The 15,047-nt window shown below is 50.2% G+C and overlaps 1 protein-coding gene across 2 annotated transcripts; it reads left to right on the forward strand.

Moving 5' to 3' along the window:
* Positions 1-693: 693 nt before the first annotated feature.
* B4GALT7 (beta-1,4-galactosyltransferase 7) lies at positions 694-10,915 on the forward strand. 2 transcript variants are annotated; one of them, XM_003802823.3, is made up of 6 exons: positions 694-829; positions 4,219-4,581; positions 7,124-7,349; positions 8,346-8,429; positions 8,739-8,843; positions 9,349-10,915. In XM_003802823.3, the coding sequence occupies exons 1-6, from the start codon at positions 780-782 to the stop codon at positions 9,502-9,504; spliced, it is 984 nt and encodes a 327-aa protein (XP_003802871.1). In that variant the 5' UTR covers positions 694-779; the 3' UTR covers positions 9,505-10,915. The 2 variants fall into 2 exon arrangements, with proteins under 2 accessions (XP_003802871.1, XP_023364387.1); XM_023508619.1 differs by having other exon boundaries at positions 809-829; positions 4,319-4,581; positions 9,349-10,912.
* Positions 10,916-15,047: the final 4,132 nt, after the last annotated feature.

Here is a 15,047-nt window from a genome sequence, read left to right on the forward strand (position 1 = left end):
CCTGTAGTCCCAGCTACTTGGGAGGCTGAGGCAAGAGAATTGCTTAAGCCCAAGAGTTGGAGGTTGCTGTGAGCTGTGACACCATCACACTCTACCAAGGGCGACACAGGTAGATTCTGTCTCAAAAAAAAAAAAAAAAAAAAGAAAGAAAAGAAAAGAAAAGAAATAATAAGAGAAGAACTTTTTATATACCCAGGTGAAGAAACAGATGTAGAGATGTGGTTTGTTTCCAAATACAGTTGATTTGTCAAAGGCGAGTTTCAAACCCAGTGAATCTATCGTCAGACCTTGGCTCCAAACTCCTACTTGGGCTTAGGCCAAACCCAACACTGAGCCCTTGTTCCTTTAAGTTTGTGGGGAAGAATGCACTGTCTGGGCCGACAGCAGGGATGCCAGGACGTTCCCGCCTCCCCTAGGGAAGAGGAGGAAGATGTAGATTATCCCTAGCTCTGGCTTTGAAGCCTGGAGTCTAAATCCAGTTCCAGCTCAGTGAGGTGTTGTGTGACCTTTGGCTTGTCAGGCTCCAGTTTTTCGGGATATCAAGTAGGTACTGGAGGCAGTTAGGAGGCAGGCAGGCGGTAGGAGCGTGCACACGTCTCCGCGAGCAGAACCTTGGATACGGTGACTCCGGAAAACGACTGCACCGCCGGAGCGGAGAACCTGACGGACCCAAGGGGCGGGGCGCGGCGGGGCGGGGGGCGGAGGCGCCGCGTAGGCCCGGGAGGCCGGGCTGGCGGGGCTGGGAGCTCAAGCCCCATGCGCCGCTGCCTCCCCCTACGATGTTCCCCTCGCGGAGGAAAGCGGCGCAGTTGCCCTGGGAGGACGGCAGGTGAGCGGAGGCTGCTGGCCCAGGCCCTGTCCTCCTGGGTGCTGCTCCTTTCCGGGCCGCCCGCGGAATCTGAGAGCTGGAGACTGTCGCGTCTCCGTTACTGCGGGTCTCCGTCAGGGTCTGTGGTTCTCCCTGTGGGTCACTGGCGCTGTCTGTATGGGTCTCTGTTTCTACCAGTCTCCATCACTCTCTTTCTCCATTCACCTGCTTTGGTGATTTTCTGTTCCTCTCTTTGCCAGTCTCTCGTGCATTTCCTTGTGTTCTTCACTGTTCTCTATCTTCATGCTGGTCAGATTCTCCTGACCTCTCACAGTGGATCTCTATCTTTCTGTCTGTCCCTGGTCTCTGAAGCTCTTTATTCCGTATCTCTATTTTCTGCCTCACCCATCATATCCATGTAACCTCAGAGTTTGACCTCCCCTCGTGCTTCCCCATCCTTCTCACCCCACCCGGAAGAATCCACCAGATAGAAGCTCCGTAGGCTCTGCCTGGCTGGCCACTGCCAGTCACGTACTTGGCACTTGTCATACATGCAGTAGTTCATTTCCTGTGCAGCTGTATTAGTTTTATGTGTAAGGTGTGGGCTATGCCCAGACCTTAGCTGAGTGTATTTCCCGTTAAAACAGAATGAGAGAAGCAATTTGGCTGTCTGGATTTGGGAGGAACACCAACACTCTAGGCTTGAGATGTGCCCCCCAAAGTCTTCTGACATAGAACACATGACAGTGGACCTCCAGCCAGTGAATGATGCCTCATTTCCATTTTATCTTGTTAAATTTTCCCAGTGCCATAAGAGTCTGGAATTTAATGGGCATAACCCTTTACTCCTGGGAACTTTTCAGAGTTGGTGTTGAAATTAGAAGACAGGAATGTAATAGAAAGCACAGACTATGGAATCAGGCCTGGGCAGGAATCCTCTTTAATAATTAATGTAACCAGAAACAGATCACTTAATCTTTCTGACCTCAGCCTTTCCATCTCTGTAACAGTGATCATACTATCAACTCTGCAGGGCTGTATGAGGATTAATGGAGAACATTATATGTAAAATCCTTGCCACTGTGCCTGGCACAGAAGAGGTGCCAGTTTTCTTCCAGTTACTTTTGCAGTTTTGAGGTGCTAGAACCAAAACTGAGTTTTTAAACCTTGTACTATTAAGGTTTATATGAGAGAAGAAAGAAAAAGTAATAGAGGTGGATTTCTATTTCCTGATCTCTTTCCATGACTTTGTTCCCAGAAAAATTTACTGATGTGACTTCTGTGCTTTTGACACAGGGGTACTAAGATCCATACAACAGATACAAGCTAGCAGTTATGTGCAAGCTCTGGAGTCAGACTGCCTGGGTTGGAATCCACCTTTTACTAGCATTGATCAATAATCGATGCAGGAGACAAAGCCTCATCTGGACTATTCAGAACCAGGTTGGCCTGGGAGCAACTGGATTGCAGATATGGAGTTTGCCACTAGGTGGCACCAGGAGTAACTGTTCACTGTCCTGAGGAATTGGGACTCTGGGCTCAACTCAGTAGCTCAGTGGTTTGTGCTCATAGGACACAGGATGAGAATGCTCCTGGGGACATGATCCTGGTAGGAAGGCGAAGCAGCCCTGAGGAAATAGCATGAAAAAGTATGTGGAATGCCAATCCACTCTGTACCCCTGGATAACAGTCACTGCTTCTTTTCCCAAAGGTGGGATATTACCCTTTGTCCGTCTCCCCAGTCTCTATCCTACATCCAGAAAAAGCCCAGAGAGCCAGGGAGAATCTGTAGAGGTTGCATCCTTCCTAGACCACTTGCAAAACTGGGCTTTGCTCCTCCCCTGCAGAAACCACGACCCCAGGATAGTGGGGGGTAAGTCAGAAGCACTATGAGGGTGTTCTGCTGTGCCACCTCTCAGCTGCATGTGGAAACTGGGCCTGGCTTCAGAGCTTCTGGCTTCCAGGTTGGCAGTTGTGTCTCTAGAGAAAGGTAGGAGTTGGTCTGGCCTTAGTGTGTGACTTAAAGCATGCTCTGAATGCTTTAACCCTTCCCTTAACTCATTTAGCCAGCCCTCTGCTGTCTGACCTGTGCTGAGGCCATAGATGTGAATCTGACATGGTGTGGCAAGCATTACAAATAAATGCTTTAAACAGGGAAGTAAGATGCCATGGAAACACAAAGGAGGGGGCATGGTGGAGTTAAGAGGCAATGCTGGCTGTGATATTGGAGTTTGACTCTGAAGGATCAACAGGGGGCTTCCAGGCAGAAAAAATAAAGGACATTTCAGGCAGAAGGAGCAGACTATGAGGGCTGTAATAGTAAGGAATATAGTGAGTGGAGAAGCTCTGAGTCTCCCAGGGTGACTTGGGAGCTTGGGAGCAACTGGAGATGGGTTTTAGAGTTTGGTCTTTACCTTGTAAACCGAGGATGATCATTTAGAAGGTTGAGGCAGTCTGAGTAGGGCAAGGAACAGAGAGTGAGGAAAGATCAAAGGGAGACTTAGGAGAATGAATCTATAAGTCCTAGTAGCTAATGCTGACTCTTAGAGGTTGTGAAGTAGATTCCTTTGCCTATTATTTCAGGGAGCGGCTGCAAGGGGAGTACAGAGGAGGCTTCTTTCTTCTTGGATTCCTCAGCTCCTCTCTCATCATAGGCATAGAGGCATCCAGTGAATTCCACCCATTTCTTTGTATGTGCCAATCAAAAGGGCAGTCTCCAATTATCATCCCTGTGTCTAAGATGTTCAGCTATTTTTCCAGTCTCCAAAATGAACCTGATTGCTGTACCCAGCCATCATCTTTCTCTCTTCTGTCTTTCATTCCATCACATGAGCTGCCTTGAGACTCATTAGTGAATTAGTGCTGTCAGATTGGGCCTTGCATTGCTTTGGGGCAGGTCTGATTCCCCAGAGAATCAGTTTTTGCCTGGGACCAATGGCAGTGTACATCCCTATCTGCTCTGCCTCAGAAGCAGGAAGCAGGATGAAGCCAAAGTTACTGCTGGGGTGCAGATTTGGAGCTCTAAGGTGGGACTCCTGCCATTGGATCAGGACATGGAGCCACTGTTTTGAGGAGGGCAAGTGCAAGGCCCTCCCTTGAGCACCTTACCGTCTACCAGGATTTACTCACAGAAAGTAAGAGAACATAGAGGGACTGGGGTAGCTCAGTGACTAGAAGAGGTCAGAAGGGTTCCCAGAGTGTGGATGGCATGAGTGGGTCTTGAGAGTAGGCTGGGTTCTGATGTGTGGTGGTAGCATGAGCAAAAACATTAAAGTTGCTTCTGCACTAATTTCCAGGTGCTTGGGGTAAACCAGTTGTGTGTACCCTACCTGTGGGGAGACCAGAGAAGAGTCTGTAAGAGGGCCCTAGCTCAGCCTGCCCTTCTGACCTGGTCCCTGCTCTTGCCCCAGGTCCAAGTTGCTCCCCGGCGGCCTACCCAGGAAATGCTCCGTCTTCCACCTCTTCGTTGCCTGTCTCTTATTGGGCTTCTTCTCCCTACTCTGGCTGCAGCTCAGCTGCTCTGGTGATGTGGCCCAGGCAGCCAGGGGACAAGGGCAGGAAACCTCAGGACCACCCCGGGCTTGCCCCCCAGAGCCACCGCCTGAGCACTGGGAAGAAGATGCGTCATGGGGCCCCCACCGCCTGGCAGTGCTGGTGCCCTTCCGTGAGCGCTTCGAGGAGCTGCTGGTGTTTGTGCCCCACATGCACCGCTTCCTGAGCAGGAAGAAGATCCAGCACCACATCTATGTGCTGAACCAGGTGGATCATTTCAGGTTGGGATACACCCCTCAGGGCCTGCTTCCTTTCCTGCCCCAGAGGTCTATGAGGGACCACCTGGGGCAGTGGCAGAAAGGCAGGAGGTAGTAGAAACTCCTGCTGAATGTGGTGGGAATCTTTGGGTGGTGGGGGTGGGGGTGGGGTGGGGAGGTAGTGCTGATCTAATTTCCATTTTATAAAATCCCTCTGGTTGCCAGATGAGAAATAGGTTGTCTCCAGGACAAGAGGAGAGGTGGCTGAGGAGACAGTAGAAGCCGGTGGAGAGAAGTGATGGGGTGGAAGCATGGATAGGCCTCGCTGGGGATTGCCCAAGGGTTAGGAAAAGGAAGAGTTGAGGCCATGGCTTAAAGCCACCCACAGCCGAATGTTATCCTAAAATCCTCACCCTTACAACAAACCGCTCTCCTCTGTGACCACAATCTAAGCACTTTACCCTTCAGCCTACTCCTCTTTTCCCCTTTCCCTTCAACCCTTTCTGCTGGAAGATGACTCCAGCAATTAATTCCCAGCCTTCCCTGCCCCCCTCCCCCCCATCCTCACACCTTTTTGCCATCACTCTTCTTTCCTTCTCACCTAATCAGGAGTCCTGGTCTGTTATGGAAAGCACTCCTTATGTATACCTCAGCTTTGGCCCCTTTGTAGCTGGCATAGATCTGACTCTGTCTGCTCCACACCTCACTAGAATAGCCACACCACCCACCTCCCTGTGATAAGCCCCACCTGGGCAGGCCCTCGTCCTGCTGGAGGCCTTGCATTCCTCAGTCTGTCCATGGCAGTCTTTAAACCTTCTCCCCTTCTTATCCCTCCCTGTCCTCACTCTGAACTGATGACTTTGCTTCTGATTGAAGAAAATGGCAGAGAACTTTCCCCAGTCCCCACATCTCCCCCCACCTCCCAGCTTCTGTGTGTGGGGATTGAGCTGTTCCAGCTCCTCCCTGGCTGACTCCTCTACTCTGGCTGTAGTCCTCTCCCCTTCCCTCCCACAGCACATACCATACTGAGATGGTTTTCCTCTAAAAAGACTCCCTTGAGCCCATCTATCCCATAGCTATCACTCCACTTCCCCATTCTCCTCTGTGGCAAAATTCCTTCCCTGTCTCTCCCCTTGTTTTCTCTTAAACCTCTTCCACTCAGATGCCTACCCCCATCATGATGCTGAAAGAGCTCTCATTCAAGTCACTGAGGTCCCCACTTCATTAATCCAAAAGTCTCAGCCTTCATCTGTGGACTTGTCAGTGGCGTTTACTTCTTCCTTCTTAAAGCCACCCCACTTGATGTCTAGAACTGCACTTAAAGTACCCCACTTGATGTCTAGAACCGCACATTAGCCACCCCATCTCACCTCCTTTGTTGGTTCTGCCTCATCTCCCTGATCTCCCACCATTGGCACCTCTCCCTTTCTAGCTACAGTCACTCCCTGGGGGAGCTTGTCTCATCTCGTGGCACTGAGTCCTGTCTCTGTTGTGATGACTCCTGGGTCTGTGTTCCTAGGCTGGGCCTCTCTCCTGAATGCAGGCTGTCTAGCCTAGCCACCTATGGAGCCCTCCATGGGTGGCCTCAAAGGTTTTGTGAGCTTGCTGTGATCGTAGCTGAGGGTCCACACCTCCCAGACCTGCTGCCCTGCCCTGTTGCCCATCTCAGGAATGAAAGCCTGGGGCTTCTAGTCACTCAGGTCAAAAAACCCTGTAGTTGTCTTAGACTGCTCTTCCCTGTCACACACATATCCACTCCATCAACAGAGTGCTTCTAGAGTTTGCCAACTTTTCACCATTGCCACTGCTGCTTCACATGCTGGGCTACCATCATCTCTTGCCTAAATCATTATCATGGCCTCCCACCAGTGTTCATGTTCATGCTTCTAACCCTGCCCTGACACTCACTAGTATGGTTCTGTTCACACATAAGTCCCAGCACACTCTGCCCCTGCTCAGAGTGCAGCAGAGCTCACCCAGGGTCAGCCCAGGCCTCCAGTGGCCCACTGGCTTGGAGCAGTCACCAGTCACCCTGACCTGATCCCCTCTGGCCCCTTGCTCTGTCTGGCCACATGTTATCTGCTACTTCCTCAGGTTGTGCAGTGCTGCTTCTGCTGCTTGGAGACTTGTGCTCATTTCCTCAGGCCTTCTTGTTTCTTCCTGGATGTCCCATTACCTTGGACCTCTCTGATAGCCCTGTCTAGTGGCAGAGCTGCCCTGACCCCAGCAGTGTCCCTCTCCTCCCTTGCTTTACTTTTCTCCACAGCTCTGACCACTGCCTGCCTTACTCTGTGTTACCTGTGTGCTTTTGTCTCCTTTTACACCTGGTAGATAGAATGCCAGTTCCTAAGAGCAGTGCCTGGTTGCTTCACTACTGTATCTGCAGTGCTTTGGGAGGTTCTGGCACACAGAAGGTGCTCAATAAACATTTTTATAATGAGTGGAGGGGAAGTCTGAGCCGGGCTGGAGGATAGCAGAGACACCACGGGGCCTCAGGGTGGGTGGTGGAGGAGAGACACCCATGCAGGGCTCTGCGCCCCTGCCCAACCTTGGCTGCCCTGCGCAGGTTCAACCGGGCAGCACTCATCAACGTGGGCTTCTTGGAGAGCAGCAACAGTACAGACTACATTGCCATGCACGACGTGGATCTGCTCCCTCTCAACGAGGAGCTGGACTACGGCTTCCCTGAGGCTGGGCCTTTTCATGTGGCCTCCCCTGAGCTCCACCCGCTCTACCACTACAAGACCTATGTTGGTGGCATCCTGTTGCTCTCCAAGCAGCACTACCAGCTGGTGAGGCCTGGCCTAGCCTTGTCTGCTCAGTCTGGGAGGTGGTTGGCAGATGGAGCAGTTTCTGGGGTCCAGGAAGCGGATCCTTGCCTGCCCTAGCAAGAGCAGCCAGAGACCAGAAAGGAGCAGGAGTGACAACCCAAAGCAGTAGCAGAGCCCTGTGCAGCCTGGCTCCAGAAAACTGGAGATTAATGACCCTCAGCAATGAAAAGTGTGGGCAGGGTAGGGGGAGGGTTTGGCCCCAGGTTTAACGTGCTCACCTCTCAGATAGTGTCACCAGGACTCCATTTCTCTGTCCACCTCTCAGTTCTGCCTTCCCTGTATTAGGTTTATTTTCAGATGTGCAGGATACAAGGTGGCTGTCATAGCTACAGCCTGTATCTATCAGGGCTCCAGTCTGGTGGAAGATGGAGCCCCCTTCCATAGCAGCCCAGATGGGACTATCAAGATTCGTCTCTACTGGATCTTAATCAGTCCACCTTGAGTCCTGGGTCCATCCTGGAATTAGTCACTGGCTGGAGGGTCAGTGGAAGGGAAGAACCAGGTGGTGTAGGCCCCTCTTCTCTTCAAGTTGTGTTAGAAGCCAGCCCTATGTAAGTGAAGCCTTTGCACTGTCTGCCATAGGCCCAGCTGTCCCTCACACACAGCAACAGACTAGGGCAGCCTACCTAGAAGTATGGGGAAGACAGAAATAAATTGGGAGTTGGTGCTTTTACCCATTGACAGATCCTGAGAGAGGTGTACTCTGGACAGTGGGACACTTTTGAGGTGATCATCTCATACCAGTCCAAGGCCCCATTAGAATACAAAGAGAAACTGGTGTGTGCTAATTCCCTCCTGTCCTGTAGTGCTGCAGAGGCTGAGAGAGGTGCAGGTACCAAATGTGCATTCAGAACAGCCTGGGGAGGAGGTGGGTGGTCTGGGCACAGCTGAGAGGTAGGAGACCAAAGGGCACCACTGGGAGGACGGGGCCAATGACACTCCCTGTCTCTGTGTCAGTGCAATGGGATGTCCAACCGTTTCTGGGGCTGGGGCCGTGAGGATGATGAGTTCTACCGGCGCATTAAAGGAGCTGGGCTTCAGGTAAGGCTCCCCCAGGGCCCTGCTAGTAGTACCTCAGCCACCATGGCTGCCCTGAGGTTCTTTTCTTGTTCCTCAGATGAAGATCCTGGGGTTGTGGAGATTTTACCCTGGTTCTGATCACTGTTCCAACCCTGGACTTGCAGTGGTCTAGTTCCAGGACTTTGGACCTCAGTGTCCTATAATGCAGGGTGGGAACACAGGTCTCTGCCTATGGCTTCCTGGCAGGCAGTGGAACCTCAAGGGAGCTATTGGTAAGGGCCGGGGCTCCAGGAGGGGTGACCTGACCCCATCTTCCTTTGGCCTTCGTAGCTTTTCCGCCCCTCGGGAATCACAACTGGGTACAAGACATTTCGTCATCTGCACGACCCAGCCTGGCGGAAGAGGGACCAGAAGCGCATTGCAGCTCAAAAACAGGTGCTGGCTGGTCTCCTCATCGGGGACGGATAGGTGGTGATGTGGGGAATGAACAGGCCCGAGCATTTCACCAAGTTCTCCTTGGGCCCAAGCGGCTCTGTCTTCCCCTGCTTGGCCCAGGTCAGTCAACAGACATTGTGTTTGGGCACTGTGCCCTGCTCTGGTGGTTGCCCCAGGTACCTTGGGCACTGTGGGTCAGCCCGGGCCCCAGGGTCCATGCAGGCTGGCAGGGTAGGGTGGGGGAGGCACAGCTGAACATGCCAGAATCCCAGTCACACCGTGATGCAGGGACCCCTGTCCTTCCACTAGCTTCTCCAGGAGGCATGTCATCTGGCAGAAAACTCCCTGTCCTCCTGCTTACTGGCGGGGCATGGCCCTGAGTAGGAGACTTCACTTCCCTGAGCTTTGGGTTGAGGTCCCACACCTGTGATGACAAAGTTGTGTGGCTCAGTGACAGTGGGGTCCCATGGAGCCCTGAGTATATGCGCTCTCCTTTCATTCCCAGGAGCAATTCAAGGTGGACCGGGAGGGCGGCCTGAGCACTGTGAAGTACCGTGTGGATTCCCGCACCGCTCTGTCTGTGGGCGGGGCCCCCTGCACTGTTCTCAACATCATGCTGGACTGTGACAAAGCAGCCACTCCCTGGTGCACATTTGGCTGAGTTGGCTAGACAGTGAGGAAGCCTGTGCCTCCAGGCCACACTGCTGCTCAGGCTCAGGACATAGCCTCCAGCCCCAGGCCCTGCTCCTATGGGATGTGGAGTGGCCAGAGCAAGATAGTAAGCTACGCATTTATAGCAGCCCAGCTCCAGAGGACACATGGATTGCTTGGGATGCTGCTAGCAATGAACAGTGATCTAATAGGCTGGGGAGTGACTCCTAGGTGGGACTCTCCCCCTGCCTTCCCACTTGCCCTACTCTGTCCTACTGAGATCTGCAGGCAATGGGGAAAGTTGGACAGGACAACCTCTAACCAACCTCCTTTTTGTTCCTTCCCACTGGACCGCCTCAGACAGAGATGCCGTTTAGGAGCCCTGCAGCTGATGTAGATGGCAGTTTTGATTGGGAGCATTAGAATTCCAGAAACCAGAGCACAAGTCCCATGGAAGAAAGATAGCCAGTCCCAACTCTAGCTGGTTGTCACCGGGCAGGAATCTGGGTTTTGTGTTGGCAGATCTTCCGATTTTGTGAAAGAAAATAGGTGCTGGATTCTTAAGTGAAATCTTCTGATATTCAACTCAATGAAACTTACAAAAAGTATGGCAGGCCAAACAAATGTGTTATGGTCCACTGCTTTATTACTCTTGGCAGAGAGGAAGGGGCAGGGGCAAAGGATGATACCTCTCTTAGTTATGAGTTGGCAAGGAGTTGCAGAACAGCTAGGGGAAGGTCCAGGCGGGAAGGGAAGACAAAGGCATTAGATTTTGTACCCTTCAACTTCCCCAGGCTTCTGGCCAGCTTCCTTGGTGCCCCTCTGGGCCCACTGATGACCTTCTGCTCCACCCTGGGGTGGGCACTATATCCTGCCTCAATAAGATAGAGACAGGAAGGAGAGGTGCTAAAGAAATGGATCTGCAGGCCTGGACTTAGGGCAGACAGGATGTGTAGGTGATGCATCAGGCTCAGTGCAGGTGTGGGGTGGTGGTCCCTTGTTCTGAGGTGCAGGGATGAAGATGGAAAAGTAGGAGGATCCCTGGATGTTCCCAAAGCCTGAAGGCAGGTTCCTGGTGATAACTGGTTGCTGGTAGAGGTAAAGGAGAAGTAGCTAAAGGGAGCATGGAATTGGGGAGTACTCCTGGAAGAGTCACTTGGAAGAGAGCCCGGGACCCATGGAGTGGAGATGAGGGCCCTGCAAGGCAGACCACTCCTTCAAGGTGTTTGGCTGCCAATGATTTGGGGTGGAAGTCAGAGGAGACTCTCTGGGCCATTTAGGGTTGGTTGGTTTAGCACTGGGTTTAGCCCCTGTAGTGCTGGAGAAGGAAAGGATTGAGGTCCTAGAGTGTAGGAGGCCAGGAGTGATAGCTATGGTCCAAAAGACTCCTCTGAGGGTGAGCTCAGGGCTGCTATGTGCAGTTGTATGGGTTGTGTACTATACAATCTGTGTATAAGCTGAGAGACTTAAGCAGAGATGATGGGGGTAATTCTTCAGGCTCACCCACTGAGTGAGAGGTACACAGGCCTTGATTACATCGCAGGGTGCTGGAGATGGGAATGATGCTTTCTGTGTCTCAGTCTCCTGGGTGACCCAGCTGCCTCATCATGGACTCATACATAACGTGGGGCAATAACACCAGCTTCTTAGAGTTGGTGGGGATGGATGTCATTTCAAAGTCCCCAGCTTTGTACGCTTGTGGCACACAGGAAGACCTGAAAAATGGGTGGTTCTTTCCTCTCTCCCTGCACTGGGGGAGTGTGACAAGCAGAAGAAATGTGAAGATCTTTTTACCTCACAGAGCTCAGCCGGCAGCCTAGTCTCAGGCGCATGCTCCACCCTGTGCCCCTGTGCTCCTCCTGGCCCTGCCCCACCCATCTCTGAGGCTGCGCTGGATGCTCTCCAGTCTAGGCCTGATGCAGCCCAAATCTGTGCCCCCCACCCTCCATCCTGGGCCTCTGCTGCTGTCCAGGAGAGGGAGAAGTGGGCAGCCCACTGCTTCCTCAGTGCCTCTGCCTCACCCTATGGAATGGAACTAACATCCCCGCCTGGCTGGCCATGGTGTAGATCAAGAGAAGCCAGAACATAGGCACACCTAGCACAGTACTTGGCCAGTGTGGTGGGCGTGATAATAACAACTATCACTTGTTGAGCATTCCCCACATAGAAAATTCTTTACATTGCATTATTTCACTGAGGCCTCTCTCCCTAGGAAGCAGGTCCTATTTCCTAACCTGCTCTATAGATGAGGAAGGCAACTCCCAGAGGTAAGTAACTTGCTTCAGGCCACAGAGCTGGTAAATGGTAGAGCTTGATCAGAGCCAGATCCCTTCACTGCTGCTGCTTCCCCTTCAAGCCTTCCTCCTTTCCCCAGCCAGAGCGGGCCAGTGGGGAGGGCCAGGAAAAAAAAGGGCTACAGGGGAGTTGCAAAGTATCTGTCTCTTGACTCCTCGTTCTTGAAGAAGACAGGGATCTGGCTGCTGGAGAGGTCCTTTGGGTCTGACAAAACACTGACCAGGGTGTCAGTGGGACCCAGAGCATAACACTGTGACTGAGAGATGCACACAGTGTTTGAGAGAGGCTTCCCTAAGGAGACAAAGCCTTACTGGTGGGGGAGAGTTTGCCAGTCAGAATGGGAAGGGCTTCCAGAGGGACCAGCACATGCAAAGGCAGAGAAAGCATGTTGTGCTCAGGACTTGGGAGTAGTTCAGGGTCATCCTGGCACCCTGGTACTGTGCAGGAACAGTGGGCTGGGCAGCAGAGGGAGGGGTGGGGGGAATCCTAAGGATCTGTGAATGCCACACTAAGCAACTGGTACTTTATTCTAGTGATACAGGGTTTTTGAGGGTTTTCAAGAAGGGGAAAATTTTTGAGCTGTGTTAGATCTATGTTCTAGAAAGATCCTTTTGGGGCAGGATCTGGAGTGGACTGTAGGATGGAATCTTAGGAGAGGAGAGCCCAAATGAGAGATGATGAAGTCAGAACGGGGCAGCTAAGTGGGGTATGGCAGGACGGAGGTCTGCTGAGCCCCCAGAGTCTATGGAGCCATCAGCTTCCAGCCCTCCCTGGCCAGGATGAGAGCTACACCATTAGGCAGCAGGCTGGTGCCACTGCAGGCTGTTTCCCAAATAGATGTGACATCTCAGCTCTTAGGCCTTGAGAACACTTTTTAAAAAACAAAAAACAAAGGGAAAAGCAATTTTCATTTTCAGATCAACATATAAAGAGCTTGTAAGTCATCATTCCCATCCTTACAAGAAAAAAAGCTACCATGTACCTGGTCTCCATAAGAGGCCTACTCCCCAGGAAAAGAGACTATCAAAGGCTATCTCACCTAGGGGTTAAAATAAATACCCAACTCTGGCCACCTCTAGGCTTCATAACTTACCTGGAGGTGAGGATAAAGGTAAAGGTCATAAGCTAGGGACAGAGACCTGCTGAAAGACTGAGATTTAATTATAAAATTAGAAAATGCTTCCCCTTCTCTAAACCTTACCACATCATCAGGACTCTAGTGGAATTGGTAGATTATAGCTGAATGAACTAGGTGAAGACTATTTAAGAGAGTCCTAGGGAAACCCAAAGACAACAGGGAGGTAAAACTAAGGACAGTAGAGGAATTTAAAGCCTCTGGCACTTAAATTTATAGTAAACATTAAAACTAACCTAACTCCTCGGCTGGGTGCTATGGCTCACTCCTGTAATCCTAGCACTCTGCAAGGCCAAGGCAGGTAGATTGCTTGAGCTCAGGAGTTGGAGACCAGCCTGAGCAAGAGGGAGACTCCGTCTCTAATAAATAAATAAATAAATAAAATAAAACTAAACCCAACTCCTAACCAGATTAACATCAAACCTTACAGTAAAGGTCTGTTTATATCAGATTTACCCAATAAGTCATGCATTGCAAGTCATGCTAAAAGGCAAGGAAAACAAAGCAGAAGACACAAAGCAAGCATTCCTCCTCTGCCAGCAACATTTTAAATTTTTCTTTCCTTCTCCTCAAGCTGCTTTTCCCCCATTTTCCTGATGCCTCAGGTACAAGTGCCTGTCTTTTGGTAACAAATTTTGGCATCCTTGGTGGGCCCATTGGTACCCAGTGGAATGGTACTTAGGAATTGCTGGAAGAGGAAGGGAGCAGCCCCAGGTCAAAGCCGTGGGTGTTCCTGGGTCAGAGCAACTTCTTTGCCAAATGAGAAAGCAAGGGACAAACTCAGCAGTTGCTAGAGCCTGTTTAACTCCGGGGAACTCCCATCTCTGTCTCCCTGAAATAGACAAAGTTCCCATAACTTGAACTGAGTTTAGGAGAAGGAAACAGATTTGGAAAGTGTCCGGACACCAGGCCTTTTGTTGGATCTAGAAAGATATAGTTCTATGCTTCATATGGAACCAGAATAGCCAAGCCAGCCTTATGTAATAAGAACAAAGCAGGAGGCATTACTTTATCAGACCTTAAGCTATACTATAAGGCTATAGTAACCAAAATGGCATGGTACTGGCACAAAAACAGAGGCATATGCTACTATGGATCAGAACAGAGAACCCAGAAATGAAATCACTCTCATATTCCCATCTAATTTTTGACAAAACAAATAAAAACATACATTGGGGATAATAATCTCTATTCAATAAATGGTTCTGGAAAAACTGGATTGCCACATGTAATAGACTAAAACTGGATGCACACTTTTCACCACTCTCAAAAATTAACTCATAATGAATGAAAGACTTAAACCTAAGACAGCAAATTATAAGAATCCTAGAAAAAAATGTTGGAAAAACTCTTACAGATATCAGCCTAGGCAAATCATTCATGAAGAAAATCCTAAAAGCAATCACATCAATAACAAAAATAAATAAATGGGAACTGATTAAATTAAAAAGCTTCACAACTAAGGACATAATCAAAATGGCAAATAACCCATAGAATGGGAGAAAATATCTGCATGCTAATATCTGACAAAAGACTGATAACCAGAATCTACAAAAAACTCAAGCAAATCAATGGGAAAGAACCAAACAACTTCATTAAAAAGGCAAAAGGCTGGGTGCACTAGCTCACGCCTGTAATCTTAGCACTCTGGGAGGAGTTTGAGACCAACCTGAGCAAGAGTGAGACCCCATGTTTACTGAAAATAGAAAAACCATCTGGGTTTTATGTAATCCCGCTACTTGGGAGGCTGAGGCAAGAGGATTGTTTGAGCCCAGGAGTTGGAGGTTGCTGTGAGCTATGATGACACCACAACACTCTGAGTTAGACTCTGTCTTAAAAAAGAGAAAAGAAAAAGAAAATTATATGGAGATACCTGAAAAAACTTAAAGGAAACCAAATATTTGATTCAGCAATCTCACTGCAGGGTATACACCAAAAGGAAAAAAGGTCATTTTATTAAAAGGACACCTGCATGCAAATATACAGCAGCACAAGTCACAATTGCAAAGATGTGGAAACAACCCAAATGCCCATCAATATATGAATGGTTTAATAAAATGTGGTATTATGCATACTATGGAGTACATAGTATAAAAAATGGCGATCTATATCTTTTGTGACAA

This window comes from Otolemur garnettii, unplaced genomic scaffold (genome assembly GCF_000181295.1).
Source record: "Otolemur garnettii isolate 467f Iridium unplaced genomic scaffold, OtoGar3 scaffold00261, whole genome shotgun sequence".
NCBI lineage: Eukaryota > Metazoa > Chordata > Mammalia > Primates > Galagidae > Otolemur > Otolemur garnettii.

What these genes read in the sequence shown, in the direction of transcription:
- B4GALT7 (XM_003802823.3), top strand. Translation starts at nt 780, where the DNA reads ATGTTCCCCTCGCGGAGGAAAGCGGCGCAGTTGCCCTGGGAGGACGGC. An exon ending in AACCAGGTGGATCATTTCAG is followed by an intron (nt 4,582 to 7,123) that starts GTTGGGATACAC and finishes TGCCCTGCGCAG; the next exon opens with GTTCAACCGGGCAGCACTCA. An exon ending in CCAAGCAGCACTACCAGCTG is followed by an intron (nt 7,350 to 8,345) that starts GTGAGGCCTGGC and finishes TCTCTGTGTCAG; the next exon opens with TGCAATGGGATGTCCAACCG.